Consider the following 26,948-nt stretch of genomic DNA (forward strand, 5'->3'; position numbering starts at 1 on the left):
TAGTTTTCCTCCCTCCTGTCTTCAAATCCTTCCTCCACCTTCACGATTTCTTTGGCCGGCAGAGCAAGAGGGCAATCAACTCAAACTCAGCCATGATTTCCTCCGCCATAAGGATACCTCCTTCTCCTTTGATTTCCTCCTTTATCCTCCTTTCTGTGCCTGCTCTGTTTCATTTGGCCTGGATACTCACATATCATTGGCCTCAGTAAACACTCAGAATAGTCCCCAGATATTCAGGGTAATGAGTAAATATTCCAGGGAGAGCCAGTGTTAATCCTTACTGCTGCGTCCAGGTTGCAGATTTGGATGGAGGGAGATGGTGTAGGGGGAGAAAAGGGAGGGAGGGAGGGAGGGAAGGAAGAAGGGAAGAAACGAGAGAGGGAGGGAGAGAGGAAGCATCCAGTTTCAATGGCTCCTCCTTAAGGCAGAGAGATCAAAGTCTTCTGTCCTACTTCTTGGCTCCCTTTGATTTAATGGCAAGCTGAGCTGAAACCCATCCATTTTAGGGTCTCATTTTAGCACAGTCAAAGGCACGTCTGTAAGCACTTAAATTCCACTTTCCACTAGCTTGGCCTAGTGGCTAGAGCCCGATCCTGAGAATCAGAAGGATCTGATTCCAATCCTGACTCTGCCACTAGTCTGCCGTGTGACCTTGAGCAAGATACTTTATTTCTCTGTGCCTCAGTTCCTTCATCTGTAAACTAGGGATTAAGACTGTGAGTCCCATGTGGAACATGGACTACGTCCAATTTTATTATCTTGTATCTAATCCAGCGCTTAGTACAGTGTCTGACACATAATAAGCACTTTACAAATACTGAGCTAGCCCAGCTAGCTCAGTCGGAAGAGCAGGAGACTCGTCATCTCGGGGTTGTGAGTTTGAGCTCCACATTGGGTGAGCAGCTTATCTCCTCCAAGAGACCTTCCCTGACTAAGCCTCACTTTCCTCTTCTCTCACTCCCTTTTGCATTATCGTAACTTGCTCCCTTTATTCATCTCCCTTCCCAGCCCCACAACACTTATGTCCATATCTGTCTTTTTTTTTAATATTAATGTCATCTCTCCCTCTAGACTGTAAGCTCAATGTGGGCACTGAATGTGTCTGTTTATTGTTGTCCTCTCCCTCAAGCACTTAGTGCAGTGTTTTGCACACAGAAAGTGCTCAATAAATTATCGCAATGAATGAATAAACTGAATGAAAATACCGTTAAAAAAGTTAATATCAAGGTAGGATTCTCCAGCTTCCCTGTCAGTTACTGGGGAATGATTGTTCTTCACAGGCCTGGTTCTGTGCTTCACCCACAGGTGTTCATGGAATATGATCGATATTGGTAACAAACTCCAGCCCAGTGGGATAAAGTGGGTTTCCCACAGGCTCAAGTTGGTTCACTTCTATCCCCCTCAGGGTATACTCATCCATCGCTTCTCATTAGCATTCTTCCCCAAGATGGTGGCTCTCAACAGTTGAGTCAAGAACAAAGCACTGGGGAGCTGGCTACTCAGGTCCTGACCGAGTCCTGGTGAGGACAGATCCGGAGACAGAAGAGACGACAATGTCAGAGAGGCAGGACCCGGAGGGAGGGTGCGGGAAGGGGCTACTGGATCACGGAGTACTCGGTTTCCACCTGCCAGTCTTGCCGAGGGTGGGTGGAGTTGAAGGGCTTCACGTTGTCATAGGTTGGGTTCGAGCCTGGTGTGAGCTGAGTCAATGAGGCGTAGGAAATGTCCTTTGTCTGGATGGAACCCTGGAGTAATAATAATGTTGGTATTTGTTAAGCGTGTACTATGTGCAGAACACTGTTCTAAGCCCTGGGGTAGACACAGGGGAATCAGGTTGTCCCACGTAGGGCTCACAGTCTTAATCCCCATTTTACAGATGAAGTAACTGAGGCACAGAGAAGTGAAGTGACTTGCCCACAGCCACACAGCTGACAAGTGGAGTAGCCAAGGGAATGGGTTAGAGGGATTGAGGAGAGGTGGGAGAATGGAATAATATTAATAATAACAATTATAATAATAATCTGCTAATTCTGTTGTACTCTCCCAAGCACATAGTAATAAATTCTGTAAATCCATACATGGATGTCTGTGAGTAGTCATGTATGAATTTACAGACACATGCTCGTTTCTATGGTTGGTCCACGAGTTTCCAGAAGGTCCATGAATTTATGGGCAATTGGCAACTCCAGCTCGAGAGTTGTGTGGGACCTGGGGTGATCAAGGTGACGTTAGGAAAAAAAAGCGATGTTAGGGAAGCAGCGTGGCCTAGTGGAAAGAACATGGGCCTGTGAGTCAGAAGGACCTGAGTAGTAATCCCGGCTCCACCACTTGTTGGCTTTGTGCCCTTGGGCGAATCACTTGACTTCTCTGTGCTTTAGTTACCTCATCTATAATATGGGGATTAATCTTGTATCTGCCCCAGAGATTAGAAAAGTGCCTGGCACATAGTAAGCACTTGAGTGCCAGAAAAAAAAATAAGAAAGAAAAGTAGAACGACTGAGCACGTACCATGATTGCATATTCCACTTCGTCATAGGAGCTCTGGGTCTGGAAAGATTGAGTGGAGGTCGCCGCGGCCCCATGGGAGTTCAGTGGGGATGGGTCGGCTTTTCGTCGATGAAGTATCAGATTTTTGTAACACACCCTGTCCTGTGGCCCTGGGAACTGTGTTGGAAAGAATCTGTAGTCTTGCTGTACAGGCACAAGAAACTGCAGCCTACAAATCATCAAAGCTTCCCCAACCCTCTCTACAACTCTATTTTCCTCCTTTCATTCATTCAGTCATTCAATCGTATTTTTTGAGCACTCACTGTGTGCAAAGCACTGTACTGAGCGGTTGGGAGAGTACCACAGAACAATAAACAGACACATTCTCTGCCCACAATGAGCTTACAGCTCAGTGGGGAAGACAGACATTAATAGAAATGAATTACAGATATGGACATAAGTGCTTCCTACTTATTAAATCTTGCCTGGTGTCAAGACCCTCCTTTTCAAAAGCACATCTCCTCCAAGAGGCCTTCCCCAGCTAAGCCTTTATTTCCTTTTCTCCCACGCCCTTCAGCATCACCCTTCCACTTGGATTTGCAGCTTTTATTCACCTCACCCTCAGCCCCAAGGCACTTATGTCCATATCCATAACTTATTTATTTATATTAATGTCTGTCTCTCCCTCTAGACTGTAAGCTCCATGTGGACAGGGAACATGTCTACCAACTCCGTTATAGTGCACTCTCCCAAGCAGTTAGTACAGAGTTCTGCACTCAGCGCTCAATAAATCTAATTGATTGATTGATTGATCTCCCACCACCTCCAGACAACTCCTCCAGTGAGATCAAAGCCTATATATTTGACCCATTTCCTGCTGGGTCAAAGGGCAAGCACTTCTTTGGGAAGGTGAATGCACCTGTGTCAGCCATCTTGTTATGGGTAAATTAATCAGTCAACGTCATCTATTAAGCACTGATTTTGCCGAGCCCTGTATTAAGTGCTCAGGTGAGGGAATACAGTAGACTTGGTAGATACTTAGATATGATGCGTGTGGTCAACCTACAGTTTCATTAAACATAAGGTCTCCAAACTGTAACCATTTTAAGAGATGGGGAAGGATAATTTCCTTAACTTCCTCTCAGCCCTAAACAGACAGAGGAGACAGATGGATTTAGTTTGGGACCTATCTGCTTCCCGAATCTCGAAAACTGAATATGCAAACTGAATTCCTAAGAGAGGAAAGCTAGTAAGGCATTTTCCTTTTCCTTTAATGAAACTGAGAGCCACCCAATCCACTTACTATGTGGGACTGAAATGGCCTCTCACAACTTGGGAAGTCTTTAGTGTTGAAGGCTGTGTGCCTCATCCACCTGCATCGACCCACATCCCTATCATTGGCTCAGTTTCCGCACAAGAGTCGGCTTTGTTCTGTCTCCCATGCAATCACGTCACCTTCTTACCTCTTGCAAATTCAGGGTGGCAGCAGACACTTCATCTCCTAAAAGAAGCAGAGACGGGGAGGAGTTAGAAGCAACATAGCCTGGTGGAAAGAAGCTGGGCTTGGGACACAGAAGACCTGGGTTCTAATCCTGGCTCTGCCTCTTGCCTGCTGTGTATGACCCTGGGAAAGCCATTTAACTTCTCTGTACCTCAGTTCCCTCTTGTGCAAAATGGGGATAAAATCTGTCTTCCCTCCAAGACACAAGATAAACAGATTGGGCGCAGTCCCTGTTCCACAATGGGATTTACAGTCTAAGTAGGAAGGAGAAGGCAATGAATTAACTTTTACAGATGAGGAAACTGAGTCATCAAGAAGTAATGTGACTTGCCCAAGGTCACAGAGCAGGCAAGTGGCCGAGCTGGGATTAGAGCCCAGGTCCTCGCTCAGGTCCATGCTCTTTCCACTAGGCTCCTGAATTCAAGGACTCGGAAAGTCACATTTTTCCTCCTTGCCTTTCCAGCTAAGATCTTTTTTTAAATAAGCTCAGGAATTGCAAGCTATTCCTACCATCTCTCCCCATCATCGCAACACTGTCGACAATGGGCAGTGGAAGCGGCATGACAGCAATAGTTGATTGCATGTTGTTGGCTAATCCAAAAGATGGTGTAATCATTCAGAGAAGAGAAACTTTAAAACAAAAAACAGCTTTGAGTTGCTAAACCTTCAATCAAAGGAAATAGGTATAGCACATGCGTCTGTTTTTTGTACTCTACTTTCCCAAGCGCTTAGTATACTGCTCTGCACACAGTAAGCGTTCAGTAAGTACAATTGAATGAACAGAAGTAGTCACCTACATTTGAAAAGCAGGATTCAGGTTATGAACTGTCAAAGATTTGGGACTTTAGGTGGAAGAGAGTGAAAGAGTCCAGTTAAAATCTCCAGGGATTTGGGGATTTCACTGCAAATTGTCACCTGCAATGTGCAGAACAGCTGCAGTGAGGTTGGGTAGGGACATTAATTTGTCCAGGGTTATGGAGGCAAGGGGATGGGAGCGAGGGGCAAGGAATTCTTTAGGAAAACTGAAATAGTTTTTCTTGACTCCAGGAGATGGTTTGGCATTAGAATGTCTTTGTTGTCTCAGGATTGTAGATTCTAGACAGTAAGCTCCTTGTGGTCTGGGAAAAGGGCAACCAACTTTGTTTTATACTGTATTGTCCCAAACGTTTAGTACAGTGCTCTGCACACAGTAAACGCTCAATAAATACCACTGATTGATAGATTGAGGACAAAAAAAATTCTTCACTTTTGAGAAGCAGTGTGGCCTAGTGGCAAGAGTAGGGGTCTGAAAGTCAGGGGACCCGGCTGGGTTCTATTCCCGGCTCCACCATTTGTCTGCCGCTTGACCTTGGGCAAGTCATTTAACTTCTCAATGCCTCAGTTACCTCATCTGGAAAATGGGGATTAAATCACCCTCCCTCCCATTTAGTCTGTGATCCTATGCGGGACAGGGACTGTGTCCAACATGATTGCCTTGGATCTTTCCCAGTGCTTAGAACAGTGTTTGGCATGTAGTAAACACTTAGCAAACACCAATAAAAAAAATGAGGTTAGCAGTACTTTATTTGCAATATCCAGAAGCCAGTAAGTTTCGGGTTCTTTTTCCACCTGGAAAGGGGAGACTCAAGCCCTACTGTAATCCCCAGGTACCAGCTGTCATTCAGAAAAATAGCCCAGCCAAATGGGGAATCATGGTCAAAGCCACAATCTTACAGGAAAGAAAATCCTTTGCTGAACAGCTTCAACCTATATCTCTCTTCAGCCTTTCCAGGTTGAGTCTTTTTTAAACTTTTTATGGTTTCTGTTAAGCACTTAACTATTTGACAAACCCTGTTCTAAGCACTGGGATAGATAAGAATCAATCAGGTCAGACATAGTACCTGTCCTACCTGGGGCTCATAGTCTAAGTCAGAGGAAAGAAGTTGCATCAGGAAGTACTAGTAAGAGATTAGCTGGCTCATGAAGCAAAATGTCTTGAGCCATTAGGAAGAAAAGGATTTTATAGTTTCTCTTCCCTACTGATCCCAAGGCCCTTTCAACTTGAGATCAGGGCAATCAAGAAGCAGCATGGCCTAATGGATAGAGCACGGGCCTGGGAGTCAGAAGGACCTGGATTCTAATCTGCCTCTGCCACTTTTCTGCTGTGTGACCTTGGACAAGTCACTTCACTAGACCTCAGTTACCTCATCTGTAAAATGAGGATTAAGACTGTGTGCCTTATGTGGGACAGGGACTGTGTCCAATCTGATGTGATTGCACCTACCCCAGAGCTTAGTACACTGCCACGTGCATCACAGTAAGCGCTTAATAAGTTCCATAAAAAGAAAAGATCCTCCACCTAGCTTATCTGAGCCTCAATTCCTCCATCTGTGAAATGTGAACATCATCCCTGCTGGCATCCCAGAGAACTGTGAGGAAAAACCAAGTGATATTTGATCTGTAGGAGGCTGAAGGACTAATAAGGCTAGTAAGCTTGTTATGGGCAGGAAACGAGTCCGCTAATTCTGTTGTATTGTTTTCTCCCAAGTACTCGGTACAGTACTCTGCACAGAGTAAGTGTTCAGTAAATACCACTGATTGACTGATTGATTTTATATTCCGAGAGTCACAGCACTTGTTGGTTGAGACAGCAGAGGAGAACCGAGGGAAATGATGCAATCTTGGCCAGACCAAGAGAGGAAACGATGTTTTGATGAAGTAACAAGCGAAAGCGTGCACGAGCCAAATCTTCTCCAGACTCTGGCCGGGACTGTGGGCATCCGAGCCTGGTCATCCTCTGTCTGCCCTGTCAGCACTTAAAAGAACCCCAGGGACCCCATCCCAATACCCAGATCTCAAAGCCCCAGAAGAAGCAGCCTGGCCTAGTGGGTACAACACGGGTCTGGGAGTCAGAGGACCTGGGTTTCAATCCTAGCTTTGCCACTCGTCTGCCTATGTGACCTTCGGTAAGTCACTTCACTTCTCTGTGCCTCAGTTACCTCATCTGGAAAATGGGGATTAAGACCGTGAACCCCATGTGGGAGAGGGATTGTGTCCCACCTGATTTGCATGTACCTACCCCCATGCCTGGCATATAGTAAGCGCTTTATCAATTCTATTAAAAAGTCATTTCACTTCTGTGTGCCTCAGATGACTCATCTACAAAGCAGAGATTAAGACTGAGACCCATATGCAACAGGGACCGTGTCCAGCCAGATAAACTTGTATCTGCCCCAGCATTTAGTACAGTGCTTGGCACGTAGTAAGCACTTAATTGAAAACAACAAAAATGGAGGCTGCTGATCTGCCCTAGACAATGTAAGCTCTCTTCTGTCAAGCTTGGGAATCAAGAGCCATCTCAGAGCACCTCCACGTGTGAGGGGAGAAAAGCCTGGAAGAGGAAAGAGCTAAGAAATAAGAGCCAACCATGAGTGACTCACCTTTCTTCTGACTCAACACCATCCTCCATGCCACTAGGGAAATCCCCACCAACAGAATCAACAGAATTGCAAATATCAGGGGTAGTAGGAGCCTGAGATCTTTGACAATCTCCCTGGAAAGGAAAGGAAATTAATGGGAAAAGCCAATACTCCATCCTCACCCCCTCTTAGTTCTTTGTGTGTGGGTGGGCAAATGACAAGAAATGACCAGGTTATTCTCAGCTTGGGTGCAAGCAAAGGCAAAGGGTAAAGGATACCAGAGAAAGCATTTATATCCATATCCATAATTTATTTATATTAATGTCTGTCTCCTCCTCTAGAAGTTGCTTATGGACAAGTAATAATAATAAAAATAATAATGGTATTCATTAGTTATTACTAGTCATGGTAAATACAGTAAATACCTTTATTTATGATTACTCTGAACAACTAGTATTGCTATCAGTAACAATAATGATAATGATGTTATTTGTTAAGTGCTTACTGCGGGCCAGGCACTGGACTAAGCTGCTACCACCTGAGCAGGAAGACAGTAACAATGATAATGAAAATAATAATGGTATTCATTAGTTATTACTATTCATGGTAAATACAATGAATACCTTTATTTATGATTACTCTGAACAACCAGTATTGCTATTAATAACAATGATGATAATATTTGTTAAGCCCTTACAGCGGGCCAGGCAATGGACTAAGCTGCTACCACCTGAGCAGGAAGACAGTAATAATGATAATAAAAATAATAATGGTATTCATTAGTTATTACTATTCATGGTAATAACAATAAATACCTTTATTTATCATTACTGTGAACAACCAGTATTACTATCAATAGCAATGACGATAATGATGTTATTTGTTAAGCGCTTACTGCGGGCCAGGCACTGGACTAAGCTGCTACCACCTGAGCAGGAAGACTGTAATAATGATAATAATAATGATAAAGGTATTCATTAGTTATTGCCAGTCATGGAAATAACAATAAATACCATTATTTATTATTCCTATGAATAACCAGTGTTACTATCAATAACAATAATGATAATGATGTTATTTGCTAATCACTTACTGTGGGCCAGGCACTGGACTAGGCTACCACCACCTTAGCAGGAAGACAGTAATGTTAATGATAATTTTGATAATAATGATGGTATTTATTAATGCTCTTACCATTCATGGTAATAATAATAAATACCTTCATTCTCACTATGAACAACAGGTATTGCTATCAATAACAATAATGATGATGATGTTTGTTACTGCAGGCAGGCGCTAGACTAAGCTGCTACCACCTGAGCAGGAAGACAGTAACAATAATAATGAAAATAATAATGGTATTTATTAGTCATTACTATTCATGGTAATAACAATAAATGCCTTTATCATTACTATGAACAACCAGTATTGCTATCAATTACAATTACAGTGATGATGATATTTTTTAAGTGCTTACTGCGTGCCAGCACTGGACTTGGCTGCCAAACAGCTCAGCAGGAAAACAATAATAATAATAATTATGATAATAATGATATTCATTAATGTTATTTCCATTCATGGTAACAATAAATACCATTATTTATTATTACCCTGAAAAACCAGTATTTCTATCAGTAACAATAATGATAATGATGTTATTTGTTAAGCGCTTACAGCGGGCCAGGCAATGGACTAAGCTGCTACCACCTGAGCAGGAAGACAGTAATAATGATAATAAAAATAATAATGGTATTCATTAGTTATTACTATTCATGGTAATAACTTAATAACAATAAATACCTTTATTCATCATTACTGTGAACAACCAGCATTACTATCAATAACAATGATGATAATGATGTTATTTGTTAAGCGCTTACTGCGGGCCAGGCACTGGACAAAGCTGCCACCACCTCAGCAGGAGGACAGTAATAATAATAATAATAATGGTATTCATTAATGCTATTACTATTCATGGTAATAACAATTAATACATTTAATCATTATTACTATGAACAACCAGTATTGCTATCAATAACAATAATGATCATATTTGTTAAGCCCTCAGAGCCGGCCAGGCAATGGACTAAACTACTACCACCTGAGCAGGAAGACAGTAACAATAATAATGAAAATAATAATGGTATTCATTAGTTATTACTATTCATGGTAAATACAATAAGTACCTTTATTCATGATTACTCTGAACAACCAGTATTACTATGAAATAACAATAATGATATTTGTTAAGCCCTTACAGCGGGCCAGGCAATGGACTAAACTGCTACCACCTGAGCAGGAAGAGTAATAATGATAATAATAATGGTAATGATATTCATTAGTTATTGCCATTCATGGTAATAACAATAAATACCATTGTTGATCATTACTATAAACAACCAGTATTACTATCAATAACAATAGTGATTACCCTATTACCCTAAATAGTCATTACCCTATTTATTTTGTTAATGAAATGTACATCGCCTTGATTCTATTTAGTTGCCATTGTTTTTACGAGATGTTCTTCCCCTCGACTCTATTTATTGCCATTGTTCTCGTCTGTCCGTCTCCCCCGATTAGACCGTAAGCCCGTCAAACGGCAGGGACCGTCTCTATCTGTTGCCGACTTGTTCAGTCCAAGCGCTTAGTACAGTGCTCTGCACATAGTACGCGCTCAATAAATACTATTGAATGAATTGAATGAACAAGTATTGGGTCTACCAGCTCTATTATATTGTACTCTCCCAAGCACTTAGTTCAGTGCTCTGCAATAAATATGATTGATTGAGAGAGAGAAAGACAACTGTACTGTGACATCTCTGCCTTCCTAGCAAAACCCGGAGGCCAGAAAAGACAGAAAAAGTGAGGGAGGAGGGCAGCCTCATAAATGGAATTTATTGAGCACTTACTGAGGACCGAGCACTGTGCTAAGCGCTTGGGAGAGTACATTATAACAGTCAGTAGACATCATTGTGGGCAGGGAATGTGTCTCTTACATTGTTATATTGTACTCTCCCAAACGCTCACTCCAGTGCTCTGCACACAGTAAGCGCTAAATAAATATGACTGACTATCCACAATGAATTTATACTCTAGAGGACATCTCAGGGTAAGAATGAAGTGAGGGTCCCAAGTGGTAAGAGATGAGAGTGACAAAGTTGCAGGAGACCAAAAATAAAAACTGGGTTGAGGGGCAGGTCTGTACACTGAACACGGAGGAGTGGCATGGTCTAATGGTTAGCGCACAGGCCTGAGAGTCAGAAGGACCTGGATTCTAATCCCAGATCCACCATCTGTCTGCTGTGTGACCTTGGCAAGTCATTTCACTTCTCTAGGTTTTAGTTCCATTATCTGGAAAATGGAAGTTAAGATTATGAGCCCCATGTGGGATAGGGACTGTGTCCAACCATATTAACTTGTGTCTAACCGGTGCTTAGTGTAGTAAGCACTTAAATGCCATAAAAAAAGCAAGACTACAAAGAGGCTGGGCAGGGAGTCAGGCAGAGTGTCCCTGCGGGAAGATCCTCGGGTCTAGATGAGGAGTGAGACTGTGGTTGCCAAAATGACTGATAGTGAATTACTACCTGGGTGATAAAGCAGAAGACCCAACCAAAAGGAACTTGGGCTTTGGGTTTTTGGTTTTTTTTGGTATTTAATGGTATTTGTTGAGCGCTTACTATGTCCAGGCCCTGTACTAAGCACTGGGGTAGATACAAGGTTGACAGGTTGGACACAGTCCCTGTCCTGCATGGAGCTCAGGGTCTTAACCCCCATTTTCCAGATGAGGGAACTGAGGCCCAGAGAAGTGAAGTACTTTCCAAGTGCCTAATACAGTGCTCTTCACACAGTAAGTGCTTAATAAACACAATTGAATGAATGAATGACTATCCAAGATCACACAGCAGACATGTGGCAGAGCTGGGATTAGAACCCAGGTCCTTCTGACTCCCAGGACCCTGCTGTATCCGCTAGGCCCCACCGTTTCTCTATTTATCCTCTAGACCGTAAGCTCCAACTGGGCAGGGACGTAACTACCAGCTCGGCTACATCGTCCTCTCCCAACCGCTCAGTACAGCACTCTGCATCCCGGAAGCGCTCGATCAAAACGACTGATTGATTGAGGTGATTGTCAGCCATCCTTACCATTCTGAAGAACCGCTGTCTGTGTTCGAGGATTCTTGCGCGGAGCTAGTCAGTTTGGGAGTTCCTTTGGTTGTTACTGTCATCCGTGTTGTTGCTAGAGACACAAGCCAGGCCACTGGTCATGTTCCATATCCTCCAGGGGTGACCCTCCTCCCCAAGCCACACTTGCTTTCCAGTTGCCTCAGGGTTACTCATTCATTTATTCATTCATTCAGTCGTATTTATTGAGAGCTTACTGTGTGCAGAGCACTGTACTAAGTGCTTGGGAGAGTACAATACAACAATAGTTACATTCCCTGCCCACAATGAGCTTACAGTCTAGAAGATTTGACTTCCTGGCGGCTACCAACTCTGTTATAGTGTACTCTCCCAAGTGCTTAGCTCAGTGTCCTGCACACAGTATGCACCCGATAAATATGATGGACAGGGAACAAGTCTATCTCTGTTATATTGTACTCTCCCAAGGGTTTAGTCCAGTGCTCTGCACACAGTAAGTGCCCAATAAATACCTCTGATTGATTGACAGGGAATGCCTCTACCGACTCTGTTACATTGTATTCTCCTTAACGCTTATTACAGTGTTCTGCATGCAGTAAGTGCTTGCTTATTGATTGAATGATTTGCTTCCTGAGGCCAAGGAAGAGGGGAGCCATAGTTTAAGGAGAGGCCAGTGCTGCCCACCACCAAACCCTAGGGGTCTTACCGGGAGAAACCTTCACAATGACCGGAAGCCCCAGCTCAGCTCCCTCCGTGTGCATGACACACCAGTATGTGTCTGAGTCTCTCCAGGAGAGCTTCTCCATGGTCACCGTGAATGTGTAGCTGTCCCAGTCATCCAAGATGGACACCCGGCCAGCCGTCCCCTGGCTCCTTGCCCCCCGTGTGGTGGCCATGGGACCACAGGCCCCCCAACGGGGTCCTCGGCACCAGGATTTCTCCTCTGCCTGCAGGCGCTGCTCGTAGTGACACCGCACTGTCAGGTTTTCTCCCACTGCAGCACTCACCTCCCTGGGGCCGCTCAGGGATAGATGGTCTGCAAAACAGATTCCCCCCCCCACCCAGCTCCCATAATGGTCCGGCTCCTCCACGGCTAAGGGGGCAGGCGGGTGTCTCAGGGAATGACTGGCAAATTGGGGCAGGACTCACTGGGTCTGGGCCAGGGGCCGCCCAATGAGAACATGTGGCAAAGCTGCCAGGGAGGCAGAGGAGCCAGTGGCACTAGGTTGTGAGGAGGTGGGACAAGGGGCCGAGATTTCTGGATCCCGTGCCCAGAGAAGGGTGGGCTCTATCGCTGGGTCATGGGGACGCGCGCACACACGGCCATCACCGCCCGAGATTTACGTGGGGAAACGGTCACTTTGACACGATGTCCATGATCTCTTAGTGCTTTCTCAATCCCACACCAGTAGGTGTCTGTGTCTCCCGCCTCAAGGTTCACGATGGTCACTATGAAGGTGAGGTTCCCACGTCTGTCTTGGATGGATGTTCGGCCACTGGTCTCGAATCCAGAGGATTTCGCCATGAATTGGCAGGATGACCATTGCTCTCCCCTGCACCACCACTTCACGTTGGACTTCCATTCCTGTTTATACTGACATCGCACTGTCAGCGATCCGCCAAGAGGGACCCTCACGGACTGGGGGCCCGTCACCTCCCAAGAAACACAGTCTGGAAAACACAAACCCACCTCCTTTGAAGAATCCACCAACACTGTTGGACTGTACTTTCTCAAGTGCTCTGCATGTAGAAAGCGATCAATAAATGCCATTGATTGATTGATTGGTTGACTCACCTTCAGCACCCATAAGAATATGCAGCAGCTTCATGGGGATATTTGGGGCAGTGTTATGTCCCCACTAGCTCCTGCTCCAACTTAATCACACCCCAATTTCTGTTGACCCCCATACCCTTCTACCCCTTCCCCTCAACATGGCTCATGTGATCTTTCCTTCTGTAGCATGGTATGGTCTCCCCAAGCCTCCTCCTCTGCCTGGCTTACTCATACTTCCTGACCCTCTCTCTTTCTCTATTCCAATCTACTGCTATCAGAACCTCTAGATTGAAAGCTCCCTGTAGGCAGTAAATAAGTCTACCAACTCAGCACACAAGAAGCATTCAATAAATATGCATTTTTTAATGGTGTTTGTTAAGCGCTTATAATGTGATGGGCACGATACTGAGCCCTGAGGTAGATACAAGCTAATCAGTTTGGCCACAGTCCATGTCCCATATGTGACTCTCAGTCTCAATCCTCATTTTACAGATTGGGTTGAGGCACAGAGAAGTGAAGTAATTTGCCCAAGGACACACTGCAGACAGGCTGATTGACAGATTGATCTGCAATGCTTTTCTCCACCTTGCCACGTGAACAGAGGCAAGGGTGAAGAGGGGTTAGAGAGAGTTAAATCTCTCTGTTTGCTAGTAACTCATCACTCCAGGTTAGTGACCCTGACCTCCTCAGAAGTAATGTCCAGAACCTGGTGATTGTCCTTTGAGTGTCTGTCTCCCCTTGCTAGATTTTAAGCAACTTGAGGGCAGGGATAATGTCTGCTCACGCTACTATACCTTCCCAAAGACTTGGTACAGTGCTATGCACAGAGCAAATGCTCAAGAAATACACTGATTAATATGTCGCCACCAATCTCTCTCCCACTTTCTGCCTCTGGCCTGAAATGTCTTCCCTCTTCCTGACAATAACTCACCCTCCCTTCAAAGCTCTATTCAAAACTTTCTCTGACTGAGCCTTCTTTTCCTTGTCTTCAACTTCTTTCTGCATCTCCCTGACTTGATCCCTTCATTCATCCCCCCTCCCAGGCCCACAGCCTTTATGTTCATATCTGTAATTCATTTATTTCTTTTGTCTGGCTCCCCCTCTAGACCGTAAGCTCATTATGGGCAGGGAATGTGTCTGTTATAAGGTAATCTCTCAAGTGCTTAGTACAGTGCTCTGCACACGGTAACCACTCAATAAATGTGATAGACTGACATCTCAAATGTTGCCTTCTCCACTGTCACCATGTTTACCTCATCCACTGCTCTCTGATCCTCCTCTTTCCAACTCCCCTCCTGTGCTCTTTTCTTGGTCCAGAACTTCTTTTCTGCCATTCTAAATATCATAAGCCTAATTGGTCCTTCAAATACTCCTTAGAACTCACATCTTCCCCAGAGTATTTCTTGGCCTTTTTAGGTTCCCAAAGAGGGTGACAGGTACTCAGAGACAAACACCCTTCTCTGCTCCCTCTGAGAGACCCTGGTGTCATTCAGGAAAAAGAAGGTTGCCCATTTCGATTCCCCTCTGGCATGAGCAGGGGCCTCCAGAAGGAATCAGTCCAACTGTCACGGAGGTCAGAGGACCTGGGTTTTGTTCTTGCCTCTGCTACCTGCCTGCTCTATAACCTTGAGCAGGTCACTTGACATTTTTTGTTTTTATAATATTTGTAAAGAAATTACTGTGTGCCAGTCACTGTTCTAAGCACTGGGGTAGATACAAGTTAATTAGGCCAGACACAGCCCCTGTCCTACATGGGACTCACAATCTAACTATCTCTAGAGGAGATCTCCTGCTTTCTATCAAAATCCACTCCCTCCACCTGCACATCTGACTCCATTCCTTTGCACCTTATCCCAACACTTGCCCTCTCCCTTCTTCCCTTCCTAACTGCCATCTTCAACTGTTCACTCTCCCAGTGGCTTCTTCCCCACTGCTTTCAAACATGCCCATATCTTCCCTAACCTAAAAAAATCCTCGCTGGACCCCATGGCTCCCTCCAGTTACTGCCCCATCTCCCTTCTACCATTCCTCTCCAAACTCTTTGAGAGAGTTGTTTACACCAACTGTCCTCCAATTCTCTCCTTGACCCCCTCCAATCTGGCTTCCGTCCCCTTCATTCCACAACCTCTCTCTCAAAAGGTCACCAGTGTGATCTCCTTCTCACCAAATCCAATGGCCCCTACTCCAACCTCATCTTCCTCGACCTCTCAGCTGTCTTGGACACTGTCAACCACCCCCTTCTGCTGGAAACATCCGACCTTGGCTTCACTGACTCATTCTCAGTCTCTTTCAATGGCGCCTCCTCTACTTCTCACCCCCTAACTGTTGGGATCCCTCAAGGTTTAATTCTGGGTCCCCTCCTAATCTTCACCTTTACCCACTTCCTTCGAGAACTCATTCGCTCCAATAACTTCAAATACCACCTCTACGCAGATGACGACACCCAAATCTATATCTCCAGCCCTGATACCACTCCCTCTCTGCAGTCTCGCATTTTCTCCTGCCTTCAAGATACCCCTACTTGGAGCTCCTCCCGTGACTTCAAACTTAGCATGTCAAAAACGGAACTTCTCATCTTCCTACCCAAACCCTGTTCTCCCCTTCACTTTCCCACAACTGTAGATGTTCCCACCATCTTCCCTATCTTACAAGCACATAACCTTGGCACAGTCCTTGACTCCTCTCTCATTCAACCCACATTCTCAATCCATCACTAAATCCTGTTAGTTCCACCTTCACAATATCGCTAAAATCCACCCTTTCCTCGCCATCCAAACTTCTACCATGTTAACCCAAACATTTATACCACCCTGCTTTTATTTTTGTATCTGCCTTCTTGCTGACCTCCCTGCCTCCTGTCTCTCTACACTCCAGTCTGTAGTTCACTTTGCTGCTTGGATCATTTTCCTACAGATACATTCAGACCATCTTTCTCCACTCCTCAAGAAACTCCAGTGGTTGCCCATCCACCTCTCCACCAGAGAAAAACTCCTCGCTGCTGGCTTTAAAAAACTCAATCCCCTTGCCCCCTCCTACCTCACCTCGCTATTCTCCTACTCCAACCCAGTCCACCCATTTCACTCCTCTAAAGCCAACCTTCTCACTGTACGTGGATCTCGTTTATCTCACTGCCAACCTCTCACCCACAACCTGCCTCTGGCCTGGAATGCCCTCCAGCCTCATATTTGAGAGACAATTACTCTCCAAGAGGTCTTTCCTGACTAAGCCCTTCTTTCCTCTTCTCCCACTCCTGTGTCACCCTGACTAGCTCTCTTTATTCATCCCCCCTCTCAGACCCACAGCATTTATTTATAGATTTGTAATTTAAGTATTCATATTAATATATCTCCCCCCAATCTGTAATATTACATAATAATAATAATGTAAAAATAAATTGCAGATATAAAAATTTTTTATATTGATGTCTGTCTCTCCCTCTAGACTCCAAGCTCGATGTGGGCAGGGAATGTGCCCGTGTATTGCTATATTGTACTCTCCCGAGCGCTTAGTACTGTGTTTTGCACACATTAAGAACTCAGAAAATACAACTGAATGAAAGAAAGAGTAAGTAGAAGGGAGATCAGGTAATAAATACCCATTACCTCTAGACTGTAAGCTCACTGTGGACAGGGAGTGTGTCTGCTATATTGTTATGTTGTACTCTCTCCAGCACTTAGTACAGTGTTCTTCACATAGTAAGTGCTCAATAAATACAATTGATTGATTTTACAGATGAGAAAACAGGCAAAGAGAAGTGAAACCATCGATCCTAGTTACATAGTACTAAGTGCTTGGGAGAGTATAATATACAAAAGTGAGAGTATGAGTGAAGTGTTTGCCCAAGGTCATACAGACAAGTGATAGGATTAGAAGCCAGGTCCTCTGACCCCCCCCCCCAGGCCCGTGCTCTGACCACTAGATTAGATGGTTCCTCTGACCTGTAAAATAAACCTGTACGGTTTCAAATATCTGTTCTCCCTCCTACTTAGAATTTGTCAGGGCAGGGACTGTGACTGGCCTAATTATCAATTATCTGCCCATGCACCTGTAAAATAGGGTTCAGTTGCCAGTTCTCCCTCTGACTTAGAATTTGTCAGGGGCAGGGATTGTGACTGACCTTATTATCTTGTATCTACCCAGAGCTTAATACAGCTCTTGGTTAGCACAGTTTTATCAATCAGAAGCTCATGTCGCAGGTAGAGCTCAGAACTCACTGCCAATCCAAGCCCATCTACTCGCAATAAGTTTTCTCATTTTTGGGTCATCCATTCAACCCCTTTCCCATCTCCCAATGCTCCTACCTCCAACTCCGCTGTCCCGCTACCAGCAGTGACTTTGGGGCTCTTACTACAGGGACAGACAGGGCTCAAACTCACCTGGGAGCCACAGAAGGACCAGAGCTGCTGAGACCCGCATCATCCGTTCTCTTTGAAATTCCTCTGTTCTGTTTCATTTATGACTTGCAGCACTCCCAAAACCTCACTCTCCACTCTCTCATCTTCCGCTTTTTCTTTCTCTTAATCATCCACTTCCTTATTTTCTCATATTTCCCCCTCACGGTCGGTACAAAAATAGGAAGGGAGGCAGAGTGAAATTTTAAGTCACTTGACTGATGTGAAAATGGTTGAAAACTTGCCAGAAATGGACGGGTTCATGCCCACAGAACACCTGGGTGGCATCTTTTGGGTACAAACTCCCTTTTCCCAGCCTCTGAATTTAGGGTGCGCTTTGGGCTCAGAACCCCAAACCTTAGGACAATATCCCTAAAGTCTCCTTCCTGGGCTTGACCACCCCTCTGCCACCTGCCACACTTAATTTTTACTATTATTACTACAAATTGTGTTTTTCTTAAGCACTTAGGAGGAGCAGTTTGACCTAAGTGGAAATAGCTGGGGACTTGGGGTGACAAGACCTGAGTTCTAATCCTGGTTCCAGCCCTTGCCTGCCGGGTGATCTTGGGTGAGTCACTCACCTTCTTCCTGCCAAAGTTTCCTCACGTGTTCAATGGGGATTCAATATCTGATCTCCCTCTTAGACTGTGAGTCTCATGTGGGACAGGGACTGTGTCTGAACTGATTTACTTGTGTCTACCCCAGTGCTTGGAACAGTGTGGGACACAGAGCAAGTGCTTAAATAAAACAATAATTTATCATTATTATTATTTGCCACTGTATGAAGCACTGGGGCAGATAAAAGCTATATGGCCTAATGGAAAGAGCGTAGGACTGGGAGTCAGAGGACCTGGGTTCCAACCCCAGCTCTGTCCATCGCTTGCGGTGTGCCTTTGGGCAAGTCATTTAACTTCTCTGTACCTTAGTTTCCTCAATTGTAAAATGGGTATTAAAAATCTATCCTCCCTCCTACTTAGACTGTGATCTCCATGATGGACAGGGACTGTGTCCAACCTAATTAACCTGTACCTATCCCAGAGCTTAGAACAGTGTTTGGTACGTGGCGCTTAACAAATACCTTAAAAAAAGAAAACATTTCGATTTCTTGAATTCTAATGAAGTTTTTAATGATCATATTGATTGGTGATGATGATGACTCAGCAATATCCACTTGTCACAAGGTCAACCTTCAAACTTTTTCTTTTCCATTTTGTACAAAATGACCCTGGACCTGGACGTCTTTCACCCAAGAGGTCCTCCCTTGTTTCTCAGTGTGACTTCTGTTTCCTAAGATGACCCTCGAGAGCCAAGACGATGCAATTATTCCCTCACTCTGCAGATCCAGAAGAAGGGATTTTTGACTCGACTTAACTGCTCTGTGCCTCAGTCTCCTCATCTGGAAAATGGGGATTTTCCCTGTTCTCCCTCCCCTTTAGTGCCTGGACCTCACAGTCTTTGTCAGATGTGAGTCTTGTAACTACCTCAGCATTGAGTCAGTACTTGCCAATCAATCAATTGTATATATTGAGCGCTTTGTTTGTAGAGCACTGTATTAAGCTCTTGGGAGAGCACACTAACAGAGTTGGTAGACAGAGTCCCTGCCCACAATGAGTTTACAGTTTAGAAGGGGAGCACTTAATTACCACTTTTTTTAAATGGTATTTGTTAAGCGTTTACTATGTGCCAAGCACTGATCAGGTTGGACACAGTCCATGTTCCACCCGGGGCTCACAGTCTTAAACCCCAGATAAGGGAATTGAGGCACAGAGGTGCAAAGTGACTCACCCTAGGTCACACAGCAGATAGTGGCAGAGCTGGGAGTAGAACCCAGGTTCTTTTGATTCCCAGGCTCATGATCTGTTTCTTAGGGCACGCTGCTTCTCACTATTATTATGGAAAAAGACAGATAAAAATGACATCCAGATAGTGAAAGGAAGAACAAGTATAAAGCTGTATGCAATTAATGAATACCGTGATTATTTTATTAAAAGCCTTTGATGGTGAACAGGATCACTATCCCATGGGAAGTGTGGTCTAGTGGAAAAAACACGGGCCTGAGAGCCAGGGGACCTGAGTTCTAATGCCTACTTACCCACTTACCTGCTCTGTGACCTTGGGCAAGTCACGTCACTTCTCTTTACCTCAGTTTCCTCAGCTGTAAAATGGAGATTCAATTCCTGTTCTCCCTCGTACTTCACTGGGAGCCTCATGTGGGACAAGGAGTGCATCCAACCTGATTAACTTGTGTCTAGCCCACTGCTTAGTTCAGTGCTTGACACGTACGAAGCACTCAACCAATACTATTTGAAACAAAAAAACAAAAAAAAAACACAGATGGCTGTCAAGTCCCTGGATACATTTGTCTGGAGGCTGATCCTGAAAGATCCTGGGGAGCTCGATGTGATCCTCTTCCCCAAACTGTCATTCTTTATTAGCAGACTCTCTTATGGAAATGACAGTGGCCTTAGAAGCAAACTTCTAGCCACATTCTCTTGATCACTGAATGAATCAGTGGTATTTTTTCAGCATTTCCTATGTGCAGAGTCCTCTTCTAAGAGCTTGGGAGAGTACAATAAAATTAGCAGAAACGTTTCCCGCCTGCAATAAGTTTACAGTCTGGAGGAACACCTCCACATTTCAATCCCAAAATACCAGTCCTCAGGGAGTGTCGGCAAATACTGAAATTCTGCAGCGGCCTCAAATAATAATAATTCTGGTATTAAGCGCTTACTATATGCAAGGCACTGTACTAAGCGCTGGAGTGGAAACAAGAAAATTGGGCTGGACACAGTATCTGTCCCACATGGGGCTCAAAGTCTCAATTCTCATTTTACAGATGAGGAAATGAAGCACAGAGAAGTTAAGTGATTTGCCCAACATCACACAGCAAACAAGTGCCTGAGCCGGGAATATAAACTTCGGATTCCCAGACCCGTGCCCTATCCACTATGCCATCCCGCTTTCCCAAGAAAGGCCAATGCAAGTCAGGGGATAGTCTTGGGGGGCGGAAGGCATACGGCATTTGTGCCATCTCCCCAAGAAGTTGGGGACATACGATTGGAAACCAATCTCAACAGGCAAAACGCAAGGGATGGAATAAGAGACACATTTTAACACAATGGATCTTTATGGAAGAGGCCCCTGGGGCCCAGCAAAGGATTACCGGGAAATTAGCACAGAGATGATGATATAATGTTCTAAGAGGAAAGACTGGGGCAAGGGAAGTGACTAGTGTTCTGCTCAGGCAGAGGGAAGTGGTGCTTAGTACAACTGGAGTCAAATCAATCCGTTCAGTTTCATCATGTCTCCTTTACAATTGCTCAACCAGGCCTCTGGTGCTTAAACAACCACTTGTGGAACACTGAAAGATTATTCACTGGGTGTGGCCAGAAGATGTGACCTACATTATAGTACTTAGGTTCACATCACTAATTTAATTATTTATGTATACTAATATCTGTCTCCCCCTTTAGACTACAAACTCACTGGGGTCAGGGAAGGTGTTGAATGATCATGAGATAACTAACCTATCTTTTGGTTTTCCTATCTGCTTTGGGTATTGGCTTGGATTTCTCTCTTGGGACACATAATTGTTGTTTTTGTGAAGCACTTACTATGTGCCAAGGCCTGGAATAGGTACAAGATCATCAGGTCCCATCTGGGGCTCAAAGAAGAGGTACTGAACGTCCACTTGACAGATGAGAAAAATGACACCTAGAGAAATGAAGTAATTTGCCCAAGATCACACAGCAGACAAGTGGCAGAGCCGGGATTAGAACCCATGTCCTCTGACTCCCAACCCGTGCTCTTTCCACTAAGCTACTCTGCTTCAAACAGTCAATCGCATTTATCTAGCACTTACTGTGGGCAAAGCACTGTACCAAACGCTTGGGAGAGTACAGTATAAATCAAGTTGGTAGGCCTGTTCCTTTTCTATAATAAGCTTGTTTTTCCCGTGACTTAGTGTGATGGGGAGACGTGTCCAGGAACTGACAGTGGCCCTTTTCAAAATAGTGTTGCCCCCAGGCCCCACCTACAATGCACCACCAATCCTCTCCTGGACGGGACAAGCAAACATGACAACGAAAGGGTTTAAGAAGAAACTCCTCCAGTGGCAACATGGTTGCATTCATTCATTCAGTCAATCGTATTTATAATAATAATGTTGGTATTTGTTAAGCGCTTACTATGTGCAGAGCACTGTTCTAAGCGCTGGGGTAGATACAGGGTAATTAGGTTGTCCCACGTGAGGCTCACAGTCTTAATCCCCATTTTACAGATGAGGGAACTGAGGCCCAGAGAAGTGAAATGACTTGCCCACAGTCACACCGCTGACAAGTGGCAGAGCCGGAATTCGAACCCATGACCTCTGACTCCCAAGCCCGGGCTCTTTCCATTGAGCGACACTGCTTCTCATTGAGCAACACTGCTTCTTATTGAGCGTTTACTGTCTGCAAAGCATTGTACTAAGCTGCAGGCCTCGGCTGCCTTCCTGACTTAATGCCCGTTACAGGGCCTAGTGGAAAAATCATGGCCCCAGAGGTCAGAACACCAGAGTTCTAATTCCGGCTCCAGTTATGTGACAACTTACCTTCTCTGTGACTCAGTTTCTTCATCTCTAAAATGGGGGTTACAGCCTTCTCCCTCCTACTTGAACTGTGAGGCCCATAAGGGAGAAGGACCATGTCCCATCTGATGATCTCGTATCCATCTTAGCACTTAGAACAGTGTTTTACACATAGTAAGCACTTAATAATTATGGTAATAATACTACTCATGGTGTTTGTTAAGGTATAGATACAACTGATAAAAAACAAAAGGAGACAGCTAAAGGAGTGAATAATTGAAATAAATAAGCAGGTGTACACAAGTTCTTAGGAGAGTCGATGGGTTCATGTGTTACCCTCACCCAGGCTGTATCCTCAGACTTTGGGCGGGAAGGGGGGGCCGAGGATCTGGGAATTTCTCCTGGAAGAGGTGGATGGGAGATGGTCCGGTGGACTCTGGTGTGGAGGGGAATCTGTGATAAGGGCATGGTGGGCACAGTGGATTTGCCTGGGGTAAGCAAAGAATGTGAGTTGGCGCATAGGATTCACATCTCCCAAACACCGCCTTCCCGGGTAGCTTCCCAAAGACTCAGTGGACTCGAAAGGATGACCCTTTACTGTTGTGTTGTACTCTCCCAAGTGCTCAGTACAGTGCTCTGCACACAGTAAGCCCTCAATAAATGCAATTCAATGAAGGAATGAATAAAAGACTAAAGAGGCTTAGTCTGATCCATTCTCTTGCCCACCCCCAAGTCTCTCCAGGGTTCTGGATCTGGGAACCACCCAAATCAGACAGGGGAGTTTCACCGAAGCTCCAGGTGTTGGCAACACAAACCCAGAACCAGCTCAGTTTCCTCCCTCCCAGTGGGGATAAACTTCCAAGTGCGTTTCCGCTATATTCCTGTCTCCAGACCAGACACTGTGTTCTGCCTTGGTTCTCCCCACAGCCGGGTGTCTCCACGGGCTGATCCTTCCCTGCCTTGCTGTGGAAGGCAGTTCAAGGTGGGATTGGGGGTTCTGCTCATCTCAGAGTCACTGGGCTTTGCCCTTGGACTGGAAGTTGAGGCCGTTGGGAAGTCGCTGCTGAGGCTATCTCCGCTCTTCCGCAGCCTGTTCACCCAGACCACCGCACAGACCAAACGCACCAAGATGGGGACCTTCAAGAAGACCATGATCCCGAGGTGCACGCTGTTGAGGAAAGACCGGGGCAAAGAATCAGTGATATTTATTGAATGCTTACTGTGTGCAGGGCACTGTACTAAGTGATTGGGAGAATACACTGCCACAGAGTTGGTAGATGTGTTTCCTATTTACATCAAGCTTACAATCTACAGAAGACAGAACAGCCTGGCGGGAACTTTCCTCCCAGTTGGAAAGATAATGGCATCTCTTTTTTTTTTTAAAAATGACATATGTTAATCACTTTGTGCCAGGCACTGTACTAAGCGCTGAGGTAGTTTCAAGCCAAGTCCAATCTGACCAGCGAGAGAAATACAGCAGAGAGACCTTGACTCTGCCCCCTGTAAGCACTTAATATTTACCCCAACCTCAGCCCCACATACCAATGTACACATCCATAATTTATTTTAAAGTCTGTCTCCCTCTCCAGACTGTAAACACCTTGTGGGCAAGGCACGTGTCTACCAGCTCTGTTGTATTGTGCTCTTTCAAGCATTTAGTACAGTGCTCCGCAATCAATTGCATTTGTTGACCGGTTACTGTGTGCAGAGCGCTGCAATAAGCATTAGGGAGAGTAAAATATAACAATATTACAGAGTTGGTAGACATTCTCAACCCCCACTGAGTTCACGGTCTATAGGGGGAGACACATTAATATACATAAATAAATTACGGATATGGACATAAGTGTTGTGGGGCTGGGCAACAGAGAAGGGAGTGGGAGAAGAGGAAATGAGGGCTTAGTCAGGGAAGGCCTCATGGAGGAGATGGGCCTTCAATAATGCTTTGAAGCAGGGGAGAGGTCTGCAAACAGTAAGCACTCAGTAGATACCATCGATTGGTGGACTGAGAGCAAAGGACAGGCAGCTTGTTTTTATGGTATGCTCATTTAAAAACTACGTTCCAGACACCGTACTAAGCACAGGGGTAGGTACAAGTACATCAGACCGTATATAATCCAGATCCTAGGTGGGGCTCACAGTCCTCATCCCCACTTTACAGGTAACTGAGGTACAACCATGTGAAGTGACTTGCCCAAGGTCCTCGGGGGTCTGTGTGCAGTAGTGTGTCGGGGCCTCCTTACTGGCGCCGGAAACAGTCTCCGGGTGAGATGGGGGGGCTGGACCCAGGAGTTTTGATGACTGGAAGGGGAGATGAGAATCAGCTTTGCTTACCCATCAGGTGAGGTGGTAAGGGAGGAGGAGGAGTTCTAAGTGTTGGAGTTCAGAGACCCTGGTGTGGGGCCGAGTACATCTGATGGGTTCATTGATAATCCTGGGAAATTTGCAAACCAGAGAACAGGTCAGTCTCCCCAGCTGGCCCTCTTGCTCTGCCCCCTTGCTCTTTAAGCACTTAATCTCCTTGCCCCCTCCTACCTCACCTCACTACTCTCCTACTACATGCCAGCCTGCACAATTCACCGTACCTCCATCTCGCCATCGACCTCTCATCCGCGTCCTGCCTCTGGCCTGAAATGACCTTCCTCCTCATATCTGACAATGACTCTTCCAACCTTCAAAGCATTAATGAAGGCACATCTCCTCCAAGAGGCCTTCCCGGACTAAGCCCTCCTTTCCTCTTCTCCCACTCCTTTCACCGATTGACTTTTTGAGTCATTGATCTCGCCTTCCTTGCCGACCCCTCACCCATGTCTCCCTCCTCAAATATGACAGACAATTACTCTCCTCCACTTCAAAGCCTTGATGAAGGCACATCTTCAAGAGGCCTTGGCGGGGCCCAGAATGGGGGTCTCAGGGAACAGCTGGCAAATGGGGGAAGGCCCCTTGGGATCTGGGCCGGGGGACACACACCAGAGTGGCTGATGCCAGCGAGGTAGAGGAGCCAGTGGCACTAGTCCGTGAGGTGGCAGGAGAAGGGGCTGAGATTTCTGGCTCCTGGGAGGAGAGAATAATAATTTGTGGTATCTGTTAGGCACTTACTTGGTGCCAAGCACTATTCTAAGTGCTGGGGTAAATAAGAGTTAATCAGATGGGACATAATCCCTGTCCCATATGAGGCTCACGGTCTATGTAGAGGGGAGTAGGCAGAGTGGCTTATTGGAAAGAGCACAAGCTTGGGAGTCAGAAGTCATGGGTTCTAATCCCAGCTCCACCACTTTACAGCTTTGTGACTTTGGACAAGTCACTTAACTTCTCTGTGCCTCTGTAAAATGGGGATTAAGACTGTAAAATCCATGTGGGACAACCTTATTACCTTGTATCTACCTTGTGCTTAGAGCAGTGCTTGGCATAAAGTAAGCGCTTAACAAATATTATTATTATTAATGCCCATCTTGGAGGTGAGGTAACAGGCACAAGGAATTGAAGTGGCTTGCCCAAGGTCACCCAGCAGACAAGGGGTCTTGCTGGGATTATATCCCAGATCCTTTGACTTATAATAATAATAATAATAATGTTGGTATTTGTTAAGCGCTTACTATGTGCCGAGCACTGTTCTAAGCGCTGGGGTAGACACAAGGGAGTCAGGTTGTCCCACGTGGGGCTCACAGTCTTAATCCCCATTTTACAGATGAGGTAACTGAGGCACCGAGAAGTTAAGTGACTTGCCCAAAGTCACACAGCTGACAAATGGCCGAGCGGGGATTTGAACCCATGACCTCTGACTCCAGAGCCCGTGCTCTTTCCACTAAGCCACGCTGCTTCTCTGCCCAGACTTCCAAGCCCAGACTCTTTCCATTAGGCCATGCTGTTTCCTTGGGTGGAAGACTAAGGCCTATCACCCCTGTGTCATAGGCAGGCACCCACCCACACACTCCCACCCACCCACCACCAAGATTTACCCGGGAAAACAATCACTCTGACAGGGTATCCAAGGTCAAGTCTTGCTCTCTCAATCCCACACCAGTAAGTGTCCGTGTCTCCTGCCTCCAGATTCACCATGGTCACTTCGATGTTGTGGTTTCCACGATTGTCTCGGATGGACACTCGGCCGTTAGTTGCCTCTGGTCCTGAGGATTTCACCATCATCTGGCAGGATTCCCAGTCCTCTCCCCTGCACTTCACGTAGGGCTCCCATGCCGGTTTATACTGACATCGCACCGTTAGCCATCCGCCAATATGGCCCCACACGGACCGAGGGCCCATCACCTCCCAAGCAACACAGTCTGGAAAACACAAACCCACCTCCTCTGAACAATCCACCAACTCCGGTGTGTTGTACTTTCCCAAGCTCTCACTACAGTGCTCTGGGTGCAGAAAGCAATCAGCAAATACTATGGATTGGTTGACTTGTTCAACTCACCTTCAGCACATGCGAGAATATTCAGCATTTTAACAGGGATATTTGGGACAGTATTACGTCTCCACTAACACCTACCCTAACTCAATTCACACCCCAATTTCTGTTGTCCCCCCAGATCTTTCCACCCCATCCCCTCCACATGGCTTATGTGATCTTTCCTTCTGCAGTATGGTATGGTTTCCCCAAGTCCCCTCCTCTGCGTGGCTTACTCGTACTTGACTCTCTCTCCCTCTATATTCTAAGCTACTGCTGTCAGTCAGACTCTGT

The 26,948-nt window shown here is 45.5% G+C and overlaps 1 protein-coding gene across 1 annotated transcript; it reads right to left on the reverse strand.

The window, feature by feature from the left end:
- Positions 1–1,178: 1,178 nt before the first annotated feature.
- Positions 1,179–26,524, reverse strand: LOC114817035 (CMRF35-like molecule 1). Its single transcript, XM_039914262.1, has 9 exons — positions 26,283–26,524; positions 23,288–23,429; positions 12,874–13,222; positions 12,236–12,565; positions 11,533–11,626; positions 7,408–7,520; positions 3,951–3,988; positions 2,509–2,664; positions 1,179–1,745 (listed from the first exon to the last, which is right to left on the reverse strand). The coding sequence occupies exons 1-9, from the start codon at positions 26,522–26,524 to the stop codon at positions 1,596–1,598; spliced, it is 1,614 nt and encodes a 537-aa protein (XP_039770196.1). The 3' UTR covers positions 1,179–1,595.
- Between the last annotated feature and the right edge of the window lie 424 nt (positions 26,525–26,948).

This window comes from Ornithorhynchus anatinus, chromosome 15 (genome assembly GCF_004115215.2).
Source record: "Ornithorhynchus anatinus isolate Pmale09 chromosome 15, mOrnAna1.pri.v4, whole genome shotgun sequence".
NCBI lineage: Eukaryota > Metazoa > Chordata > Mammalia > Monotremata > Ornithorhynchidae > Ornithorhynchus > Ornithorhynchus anatinus.

Coding starts and splice junctions, on each gene's coding strand:
- LOC114817035 (XM_039914262.1), bottom strand. CDS start 26,524: ATGGGCCCTCGGTCCGTGTGGGGCCATATTGGCGGATGGCTAACGGTG. Junction 12,566..12,873: donor CAAAGTGACCGTTTCCCCAC/GTAAATCTCGGG, acceptor TCTGTTTTGCAG/ACCATCTATCCCTGAGCGGC. Junction 2,665..3,950: donor CCACCCTGAATTTGCAAGAG/GTAAGAAGGTGA, acceptor TTTCCAACACAG/TTCCCAGGGCCACAGGACAG.